At 40.0% G+C, this 12,029-nt stretch overlaps 1 protein-coding gene across 5 annotated transcripts in view; it reads right to left on the bottom strand.

The window, feature by feature from the left end:
- Positions 1 to 1,716: 1,716 nt before the first annotated feature.
- Positions 1,717 to 12,029, bottom strand: part of SEL1L2 (SEL1L2 adaptor subunit of ERAD E3 ligase) — a 123,257-nt gene continuing 112,944 nt past the window's right edge. For 4 of the 5 annotated variants that reach the window (XM_042931643.1, XM_042931642.1, XM_042931640.1 and 1 more), the window contains 3 exons: positions 10,215 to 10,387; positions 2,060 to 2,188; positions 1,717 to 1,925 (listed from right to left, as the gene is read on the bottom strand). In XM_042931643.1, coding sequence (XP_042787577.1) covers positions 1,803 to 1,925; positions 2,060 to 2,188; positions 10,215 to 10,387 — 425 coding nt within the window. In that variant the 3' untranslated portion in view covers positions 1,717 to 1,802. The remainder of the gene's footprint in view (positions 1,926 to 2,059; positions 2,189 to 10,214; positions 10,388 to 12,029) is intronic. The other variant, XM_042931641.1, reaches the window with a different exon arrangement.

Genomic DNA, 12,029 nt, shown 5'->3' on the forward strand with positions numbered 1-12,029 from the left:
GCTGAAATGGGAAATTTATGAGCTCATACCGCCCTTGCTTCTATAATTCTAACAGTGTTCTTCTGTACACAGCAAGCCACAAAGAATCTCCCTTTCTTCCCTGCCTGCAGTTATTTTCATAAGCTTTTCCTTTAAGAAACTCACTTCTAGACTTTGAGCCAGGACTTCCCTATTTTGTTTTCCACACTCCCCTCTTTGCCCTTATACCCGTCTCTGACATCTTTGCATTGCAGACACCTGTGGGATATAATTCACTGCTGTCTTGTCCATTAGGCCCTAACTGGAGGTTTAGATGCCTGCTCCTTCTTTGCATGTTTGTAAATAAAAGTTCCTTCAGAAGTTGAACTCTCTAGTTAGTCAGGGATTCTGTCCAGGAAATTCTAAACACTTGGATCTCAGGCCAGGATTAATTCATGGCCACATAACTGATGTAGCTAGTATTTGTATGTGTAGTATTTATAAAGCATTTTTGAAGTCAGGCTTATGTAAACCTCACAGTTCTCCAGTGAGGCAGGACATAATCCCATTTAATGGAGGAAAAACTGAGATTTGGAGAAATTATGCCCAAAGTCATACATAGAGCTACCAAGGGACAGAGCTGGGTCTTAAATCCATGTTGTTTGGTCCCACATTCAGTGTTCTCTCACCTTTTCATTCTTCTTTCTGATTATGATTGACATTATTAACTAACTCTTTTCCTGTCCTGGGGGTGGATTTCCAAGTAGGCAAGCATGATCTTTTCCCACCAAAACACCCAGGATTTTGGCTGAAGGACTAACTGCACGGCACTGAGCCCACACAGATTATTATCAACTCCGCTGTCCCCATCTTCCAACCAATTTTCCATGAGGTTTTGCAGAGTATTAGAAGTTACCATTTGTGGAGTTCATTCTAGAACACCAGGCCCTTTACATAGGTTATCCCTTTAATCTTCATACCAGCTAAGATCTTCCCATTTTGCAGATCAGGAGACTGAGGCTCAGAGAGGCTAACGAGTTGTGGAGCTGAGATTCAAGCCTGGCCCTTGACGTAAGTCCTGGGCCTCCTGCTCCCTTCTTGCCCATGCTGCTCCCAGCCCCAGGTCCCTGCTCTTCCTGCCATGGGAAACAGGGAACTGGACTTTTTAGCTCTGTCCTCAGAGGCTGGTGTCTTCAGGGACCAAGGGAGAGCAGGGTTCTAGTGAGGGATGGCAGAGAGGGGTACAACACTGGACAGACCCAGGTGGCATTGTTCACTGCAAGCTGCTAAGGGAGCTTGGATAGAAGGCCCCTTGGGGAGAAGTGTGATCCAGTCCCCCTACATGGCATGCCACATGCTCATGACGTGGTTCACGGGATCATTCCCCCGAGATGAAGGGTCTGTTTGTAAATTTATATCTTTCTCATTTTCTGAGGGATCTGTGTTCCTGCCCTCCCCAAACTCCTCCTCCTCTGTATCTCTGTATGTCTGTAGGAGCCAAGAAACACATTTGTCCTCTTGAGAGGGAAGAGGCTGTTATAACAATGTGAAAATGGGCGGCCATTATCCCTAACTAGGGACTAGATTACCACAACGACAAGTTTGTAAGGAAACCTCAGGTGACCAGTCTTCAGCAGCTCACTCCCCCACAAGTGATCACCCAAACTAAGCAGGAAGTCTGAAATGGTTTCTGAAGATAGGTCTCAAGCTTTGTCCGTTTTCCACCACAGGCCTGTGTGAGAAATCTGCAGCAGACTCTTGAGTTTCATGAGGAAATTCTTTATTTAGCAAGGATAGTTTGAAGTGAACTGTTCCCATGAGCAGGTTTTCCTGTGGTCCAGATTCTACCCATAGTGATTTCTAAGCAAGAAGATCAGCACAGCAACAATTAGGCCAATCACAAATAAATCCCAGTATGGTCCAAGGGTGTTGTCCAATTTCATCCATTTCCAACACATCGTAAACTGCTGGAAGAGACATTCTGTCAAAACAAATCCAAGCCTCCCCCTCCATACACAACCGTCATCTCCTTCCATCCCACCATTCAAAAACTGCTCATTGGAGTTTTCAGAGACTTGGGGCCTATTTGAGACAAACTTACTTTAAAAAACAGGATATCTTGGAGCAAATGCACAGTTTCCAGTTTCATGAGAGCAAAGAAAACAGGTATGTGAGCATCTGGACTTGTTTGAGCAGCCATATCATACAATCTCCTGGCCAAGTGAATGTCCTAGAAATAGAAGAATAGCCCTGACTCATTAAGTGCAGATTCTTTAGGGGTAATTAAATGGAAGCCATCACTTGAAATATTGTTATTTATCTTTGGTAGCCCACCACCTCCCCCATCCCTGGCAAGGCCGTCATGTCCTAATCCTTGGAACCTATGAATATGTTACGTTACATGGCAAAGGGGACTTTGAAAATGTCATTAAACCTAGAGATCTTAAAATAGATTACCCTAGATTATCAGGGTGTACTACATATTATCACATACTACATATCATCACATCTGGGTGTACTACATATTATCACATAAACACAGTTTTCTCAGGGCTGAGGTCAGGAGAGAAAGTCAGATACGGCAGAAGTACAAGTTGTAGCTTCTAGATTTGGGAAGGGCTCAACTTACTTGCTGGAGGGCCTCATGGAAAGAATGAGAAGGAATGTGGGCAGTCAGCGAGGAAATGGGACCCTCAGTCCTACAGCATAAGAAACTGAATATGCCCAACAACCTGAGTGAGCCTGGAAGTGATTCTTCCCCAAAGCTCCCAGTAAGGAACACAGACTGACTTTAGCCTGTGAAACTACACAGGATGGGTCAAGCTCACCCAGACTTTTGAACCAGAAATCATGAGATAATAAATGTGGTTGTGGGGTGCCTGGGTGGCTCAGTCGGTTAAGTGACCGACTTGCTTTTGGCTCAGGTCATGATCTCATGGTTCATGAGATGAAGCCCTGCATTGGGCTCTGTGCTCAGCGTGGAGCCTGCTTAAGATTTTCTCTCTCTCTTGCTGCCCCTCTCCCCTACTTGTGCACTCTCTCTCTCATAAATAAAAGTTAAATTAAATAATTAATTAATGTGAGTTGTTCTAAGCCACTAAATTTGTGGTAGTTTATTATGGCTATAACACAGAAACTAACACATAGAAAACTAACACAAAAAGCTTTCTTGGATACTGTGGGGCCAGACCTTAGGTACGATTCCAGTTAAAGAAGTAGAACACTAGATGCCAACAGTCCAGCTCCCCCAAACAAATAGCAATACAGATACTAACAAGCATTTAAAATTCCTAGTTTTCTTTATAGTACTTTTCATACCTGAAGTTACAGAATTTGCTTGGTCATTTGTCCTTGTCCTCAAGGACCTGGACTACCCCTCAATTGCCAGTGCCTAATGGAATGCCAAGTACATAGCTTCTCTCTGATAATACTTATAGAATGAATGAATGAACTTTTTACTTCTCAGGCTGGAATTTTGATTCCTCAAATTACATACTATATTTTTAGGGATCTTTCCCCGCCATTAAATTATGCCATGGCAGGTAAATTTCTTTTCTTTAATTTTCACCTACTTGTGGCTTGTTTTTATTTGTTTGCTTTACTTTTGCTTGATTTCCCAAACAGAGTAGTGAAAAAGCTAAGTAGTGTTGTTCTAAAGGTTGAAGTGCCTTGGGCCAGTCCCATTATTGTACTTTACTGGGTGCCTCTGGATTCGTTTCAAAAGGATAAGAAGAGAGATTTTCACAAACTGTGTTTATCTTGCATCTCTTTGTCCTCCCTGTCTTCCAAACCTCCATTACACAGAGTGCAGTAGTTGTGAATCCCTGCGGCCCCTGCTAAACCCATGTTTTGGGTGGTATTCTCTCAGCTGTGTTCTGCTTGTTATTTCTTAAATTTTTCCCAAAGCTTTGTGGTCTTGTAAATTGATTTGTTGGAGAAAGAGGAATGTTCTTGCTAAAAACTTAAAATGCAAGAGACTGTTCTGAACAAATCTTCTTGGCAACAGAGAAAATGGATGTTGTAAAAACTCTAATTTGTGTCTCTAATTCCAACAAATTCAGTGGGTGTTCTTTTGAAAGCACCCTGCAGATTATAAAGGCTGTGTCACCCCCACACATGAAAGGCATATTGACTTTAATAGGGCATTCAGGGAACAAAAGCATTTGTCAATATCTCAAGCATTCATTCTTATTTGAAGCAGGCAATAGTTATTAATTTATTTCTTCAGGCACAAACATCACAATTCAGTTGCTTAGTTTGAAATAAAAAATAGCAAGAAGTACCATTAAGGTGGGATAAGTGCCCTCCTTACCCAGGGGCCTCACAATTCTCAGTGGGGGTGGGGTGGGACATGAAAGTCTTTCTTAAAAATTCCCAGAGAAAGAAATTCCTGAACCCACTGGTTAATTAGGGCAACCCATATAAAAGAGATTTTATTAGCTGATTCTAGAAAAGGCTCCTTGTTCTTTGATCCTTATTAGGAAGAAATCCAAGTCATTCATACAAAAAATTCCCTTTCAAAAGTGTTTTGATGATGGCCAGGGTTCATTAAATAAGTCCATTGCACACTCAATCCACTTACATTTAACTTTCCTGTGATACATTTGAGCTTATTTTGCTTTAAATTCAATGATTGAGGAGATTATGTAAACCGATCTGCAGTCTCTTGTTAAATAATGTGTTTCCAAGTAAAATATCAGGTTTGCCAAAATATTGCCCAATGTTCATATGTTCAAAATAGCTTCTTATAATTCAAAAATACAGAATTCTCCAGGAATAAAGTATCTGGCTTATGAAAATTGTTCATATACACGATGCAGGAGTTTGCTAGCCCTGAATCTTTGGGTGACATCAAAAACTTCTTATACCAGGACAGAGGTAGATTTTTTGAATAGTTTATTCTTGTTTTCTAACTATAAATATACCATATACTAATGGGAGAAAACTTTGAAAACATAGAGCTGAAAAAAGTATTAAAAACCCACCTACAATTTCACTGTACATAGATAAATACTGGTAATATTTTATACACATCCTTCCAGCATTCATATATATATATATTCAAATATACATACTTTTAGGAATTTTTCAACTTGCACAATATTTTGTCTTCTGCTTTCTTAATCTAACAATATATTTCAAACAACATACCATGTCCTAAGATATTGCTTTAGTCTATAATATTTTTATTTTTGATAGTTGCATAGTATTTCATAATAATGGCTAATGCTTATTAAATACTCATATTGCGTGCCAGTTACCACCATAATTTATTTTAACCTCATGACAATTACATAGGGAAGATGATATTAACTCTACTATAAAGATGAAGAAACTGAGGCACAGAGAGTTTAAGTCAGTTACTGAAATTCATGTCACTTATAAGTGGCAGAACTGACATTCACATCCAGATGGCCTACTTCTAGCCTGCTCACTTAGTCACTGGGCCATAAAATACATACTACAGTGGTGTACTGCCATGTGATAGTTTACAGAGCATGTCTTCTATTTTGAAGCAGTTTGTTTGTTTGCTTGTAGGGTTTTTTTTCCTGTAATAAATAAAGTTATCCACACATAACTATTTTGCACATTTCTGATTATTTTATTAGGTAATAAGCCATTTATTTCAAGAGGAGTTATGGCCATTTTAAAGAGATGTGTGTTTTGTCCTGTCATATTTCTGAGAAGGCCATTTTAAATATCTAACTTGAACTTGTCCTTTCCAGAAAATAATTCTATTCTGGTGTTTAAAGCTTCAGCTCTAATACTCTATAAGTGGTCAGACCAGACAAATGAGAAGTGAAAATACCTTGTGTCATAATTACTCTTATTTTTGATAGGTTTATTTATAATTTATTTAGTAGATGTGGTTTTGTTTTCTTTGTAGGATCCCAAAAATGTGTTATCTGGTAGGTCTAACTATATATACTGGAAACTCATCTGCAAAGGCTACTTCCTCCCCTCCTTTTGTCTTAATTTAGGATAGATTTCTTAGTCCTTATCTTAAAACATACCTGCTTTCTTCCATTAAAGAAATTTGTCATGTGTTTCTTATAGTCCATGTTATAAAATCATTTTAGAACAAGACCTGGCAGTACTGATCCTTCCACCTGAATTCACTGTTCCCTCTTTAACATTTTCACACTACTTTATTTGTGTGAGCATCCACTAGTGCCTTTTTAGGCTTTCACTTTAGCTATGGACATATCTCTTCCATAGTAGGCTATGAGCTCCTTGAAGGTTGTCTTGTTCTTATATCCCTAGAATGAAGCACATTGCTTCCCGACACAAAATAAGCACATGAAAAATATTTGAGCGAATAAATAAGTGAAGAAAAACAAGTCACAGTGCCACGGTAGTTTAGAAGCAGATGCAGATATCTTTCAAATCTGGGGGCTCATTGAAGGGTTCATGGAGGAGATGATAATGGAACTATTCTTTGAAAAACTCAGGGGTCTTTAATGGTCAAAACTGTGGGAGAAGATCATTCTAGCAAATGGGGTGACATGATCGAAAGTCAGGAGGGTTAAGTTCAAGGTCTCTAGTTGGGAGGGAAGGAAAAGTACCCTAGAAGATACATAGGGGAGTAGGTAGGTTATGTCAAGGTAGGTTTGAATGCCAGACTAAGAAGTCTGGACTTCATTAAGCAATACAAAGTCAATAAGATCATTTTATTTTTGTTTGTTTGCTTGTATTTTTTTTTCTCTGTGTGTGCATGGTTTTTGGAGGAGTGAAGTGGAGGAGAAACAGTACCAGAGTTGTATTTTATAAAAAATAACATGGTACTGCTCTGTTAGATGGATTATGTATTAACTAGGGTAATGCTACCACCTGTAACAAACCCGCAAATTTCTTTTTTTTTAATATGAAATTTATTGTCAAATTGGTTTCCATACAACACCCAGTGCTCATTCCAATAGGTGCCCTCCTCAATGCCCATCACCCAAACTCCCAAATTTCAACAGGGATATTCCTGGTTGGTAACTGAGAGACCCACCCTCCTTCTACTATGTGATTCTGCCATCCCTTTAGAGCCTCTATAAGTTCTGCATTTAACAAATGGAAGGGGAAAGAGACTAAGGAGAAGCTCCATCTACTTCTTAGCCACCTTGGCCCAGAAATGACAGCCTTCATTTTTATTTCTGTCCCATTGGTAAGAACTAGTCACAAGGATGAAAGGGAGCTGGGAAATGTAGTCTCTGACTAGAAGACACATGTCAGCAACAAGTCCTCCCCGTGAATTGGAGATTATATATCTTTGGCAGACACAGCTTTCTCTGAGCGGATTTAAAGGAAGAACAGTAGAATGGAAGACGACTGAGAAGCCTTTACAACAAGCCTGAATGAATAGAAATGCTGGCCTGAACCAGGATACAGACAGAAGGAATGGGCAGGAGGGGATGGGCAAATCATTTTGTTCATGGTTAAATTTCTGAAGTACTTCTGAATCAAGCGTAAATTGAGACAAAGTTGCATAACAACTTGTGAGCTGAGTGCTTATATTTCTAAATTAGTTCAGGTCCTCTCCCAGTTCTTCCTCAGGCATTATTTTATATTCCCACAACAATGGTGCAGCCAGTCTTGGCCCACATTTTAAGTCAAGGAGCTCACTGAGCTTAATTCGAAGTCATAAATTGGGTAATGAGATGCTTCTCAGTGAAGCTATTAGGATTAAGTCACCTACATCACCCAGTCCTGATGCCCTTTCCTAAAGACAGATGAGGACAACAATGACCCATATTTTTATACTGATTTACCACAGGTTGACTTATACCTCACTTCCTTCTCCCAGAGAGTTTTGGTTTACAAACCCTTTTTTGGTTCTCAGAGAAATCCTGGTAATGATATTATACTTATCTTTCCTGCTGGTTTGCGTGAGGACTAACTAATAAAGAGGATTGTGAAGTGCCCTGCTGAAGAAATGCTTAATTACTTGACTTAAATGCTGTGAAAGTCTGTTCTAATTGCTTTGCTTTCATTAACCATCGCTCGAACAAGCTTCAGCTTTTTAATTATCAGAATATTCATTTTAAGGATTAGAAAAGGTGGTATCTCCTTGTTAATTTGACTATGAGATGGCAAGATTAATAAAGTTTGCCCCTGGGTACTTGGTTATTATTTTTCGAATTGCAAAACAGAAGAAATTCATAAAGACAAAAGAGAAATGGCTCCTCACCAACTAAACCTAAAATTCCTCTGTCCGGATCTAAGTTCACCTCTGTTTCTTATTTTTTGTTTACAATTTTTTATGTGTAGAGACTTTCTGTAGGAAAAAATACACCTGTGACTGTGAGAAAGGGTCAAAATGAACTAACTACCTGTGATTTAACAGGACCTGGATAGGAAGGAACAGAAATGTGTCCAGAGACAAATTACAAAGTTTCTTCTAAATGTATGAAATGTATGTCTTGACAGCTGCTGCTTGACATAGTGAAGAAAGTGACTGGGAGAGAGGCTAGCGGTGACTCCAAGGAAGAAAACCAGACCTTCTGATACAGTGGGCCATCTGGGCTCTGGTAGGCATCTGGCTCTCTGGTGCACAGTTGACCCTGTGTCATCCTTGCCCCCAGGCTGTTAAGGCAAAATGGTCTCGTTGTGGTGAGGATAAGGCTGTCATGGGGACCAAGTCCTTAAATCACACAGGACAGGTGAGCTAATTTGAATTTAACCCATAGAGTGGGGTCATTTTTATCCGTGATACACACAGTGCTCCTTTCACCTTTACTGTTACATTTTGCATGAGGAATGATGAATAAAAGCTTTAATTTTACTGAAACTTTACTTAGCAGTCACGCAAATTCTCTTCTGACCTAACTAACAGTTATTCCATATGCTGACTACAAAGCCCCTTCACAAAGGCTTATTTTTTATTTCAAAGCCTGGGGAGGGAAGGTATCATTGTTCTGTTTTACAGATGTGGATGATGGTTAAAAGGGAGTGGGGTGTGGCTAAATGACATCCAAAGAATCTTCTGATTTAGCTATTTGATCTCATTTTATAAACACAGGAAGCCTGTACCTGCTAAGGATGGGGAAAACAGACTGGATTTGGATTTGACAGTCTTTCCACTGCTTAGGGTTCTGGGGCTGATGGAAAGTGATCAGTCAAAAAGCAGGTCACAGGGAGAGCTCAGGAAGGCAGGGATCTGGATTGTTGGTGCTTGAATAGGAAGCCGTTGGTTGTTGCACAGTGCACAATTAGCAGTCAGATAGGAAATTCCCCACCAATAATTCTCAACTACTAGCACAAATGGAAGAAAGAAGAAAGCATAGAAAAGCAGATAACCCCTTCATTATTTGGCTCTCAAAATGCAGCCAGAAGTATAAATACTGATACAAAATATATACTCGAATAGTAAGAATGACTCAGTGCAGGGCCCACTCTTTCAAAAACATAGGGTCAGACAGGCCTGGGTTCAAATTCTGACTCCCCCACCAATGAGTTCTGCAAATTTGGTCGGTGACTTAACCTCTCTGCACTTTGGTTTCCTGAAGCATACAATGATGACACTGATAGGACTTCTCTCATTTATTGAGTGGTTGTGTGATTTAAATGGCATAGTATATATAACACACCAATGCCTGGCTATTACTTTCATTATTGATATTTAATACACCTTTCTCACTGAGTCAGAACCCAATGCCATCTTCTTTAATTACACTTACCAAGGGATTTACCCAATATCTCCTTGTAGTGTTAGTTCTCTTTCTTAATAAATATGCCTTATATCCTCAAGTTAAGTATAGCCTTTGAAGGATGGAGATCCATTTTTTTAGGATTCTCCAGAGTGCTCAGCACTGTGTCATGTACATAGTGGGTGATTTATAAGACATTTCTGGATTAATGTCACCTTGGTATCCAGCTCTGACCTCAGTCCCACTCTCTCCTTGTTTACTGAAAGCTTGAGAGTCAATGGAAATTTTAATGGAAAAAGGCCTGGGGTGTAAGGGAGTGGAGGCAGGACCCACTAGTATAGCTGGGAAAAGTGTGAAGTTATGAATCTAATTAGCCGAGACTAGATTTATTTCAACTTGCTGGTTATGTCTTTGGGCATAAATGGAGAACATAATTTCCTCCTTATAGGGTTCACATTAGGGTAAGTACTATGTGTTGGTATGGGGGGAGGTACTCAGCAAATGTTGTCTTTTCCTTGCTTCCTCTACACTGATGACATCAATGAATTTAAAAACATTTACAAATGTTCCCTTCCCATTCAGCTGCCATTACTAGGTTTGGATTATTACCAACACAATTACCTTTGCGATACCTAAGCCATGTTCATACATATAGGCCAGATTAAACATGGCTTGAGCGCTGTGGTATTTGTCGGCTGCAATGCTGTAATGTGTGGCTGCTGTTTGATAGTCCTTCTTAGTCCCGTAGCCATAGTAATGGTAATCTCCAATTTTTACTCTAGCGAATGCATTGCCTGATAGAAATATTAGAAAGAGAAGAAAAATAACTCCAATGATTCACATACAGTTCCTAGTAACTCAACTTGATGATAATATACATAAAAAAAGAAAAACAAAAGACTCAATATCCTAGAATCAAGATTAGATATAACTTATGGATATAAATTATAATGCTCATTGTTAGCTGTCTTCCTTGCAGGATAACTCCCATGGTATAGTACAAATGTTCATTCCTAAAGAATAAAAATTATGAATTTTACCTTTTAAGTTCATTTTGTGAAGGTAGGTCAACTCTTGAAAAACTAGATCCCACCCCTCCAGTTCTCAAACTTCACCCCTGAAGCTGTGTTCTCCTGCATCACCCATGTCTCCCTCTTTCCTAGATTAGTCCTGTCAGTCATTTAAACACACTTTGGTATCTTCTATGAATGAAAACAAATCCTTTCTTTATCCCATGGTGTGTCCTTTTAACTACTCCCCATTTCTCTGTTCCCTTCACACTCAGCCTTTCCAAAGTGTGTTCTATACTCAATGTCTCCAAAGCTGCACTTCCCACATACTCTTAACCCACTCCAATCTGGCTTCTGCCCCTCTCCATGGAGCTGCCACTTTTAAAGTGGTTGGTAACCTCCATGCAGCCAAACCCATTGGCCACTTCCCTGTCCTCATCTCATTGGACCTATCTGCCCAAGAACTTTCCTCTCTTGACACCAGTGACATCTCATTCTTTGGGTTTCTCTCCTGCCTCATCAGCCTCTCCTCTTTTTTTTTTTTATTTTTTTTAACATTTATTCATTTTTGAGAGACAGAGCACAAGCTGGGGAGGGGCAGAGAGAGACGGAGACACAGAATCCAAAGCAGGCTCCAGGCTCCGAGCTGTCAGCACAGAGCCCGACGCGGGGCTCGAACTCACAAACTGTGAGATCATGACCTGAGCCGAAGTCAGATGCTCAATCGACTGAGCCACCCAGGCGCCCCCAGCCTCTCCTCTTTAGACACTTGCCTGACTCCTCCTCCACCCAGCTTCTAAATGTCGGAATATCAAGGATTTATTAGTTAAATCCTTCTTCTCCTTTCTTCTCTTCCTTCTTTTCTCTTCTTTCTTTCCCACCCTCCTCTATCTCAACTCTTTTTCTAGGTTATCTCAATTAGTACCATGCCTATCTTGATGTTTACTCTTCCTGAATTTTATCTACAGTCCTGTCTTTCCCCCAAGCGCCCGACTCTTCTAATCACCTCTTTGACTTCTCTGCTTGGATCCCAAAATATGCCGTGGAGATTCCTAACACCCAGCTACCTCCCTCCCTCAAACCAAACCAAACCAACCCAAATAATCAGTTTCTTCCCAATCACAGTCTTAGCGTCACTGTTCAGGCACAAATTTAAATTAGTTATTCCTAATTGTTTCCCCCTCCCTTCCATTATAGAATCCATTAGCAGGTCCTGTTGGTTCTACTCTCAAACACACCTGTTTCTTGCTGTCTCCTCCACCACCTAGTTGAAGCCTGGAATACTACAATAGCTTCCAAACTGTTCTTTTATTTCCACTTTCCAATATATTCTCCATACAACAGCCAGGATGATTTTTTTTTTAATATAAAGTCAAATCATATTATTCCCTTGTGTTAACCCCCAAAGTGCTTCACTTTGCACTTG

Source organism: Panthera leo, chromosome A3, assembly GCF_018350215.1.
Source record: "Panthera leo isolate Ple1 chromosome A3, P.leo_Ple1_pat1.1, whole genome shotgun sequence".
NCBI lineage: Eukaryota > Metazoa > Chordata > Mammalia > Carnivora > Felidae > Panthera > Panthera leo.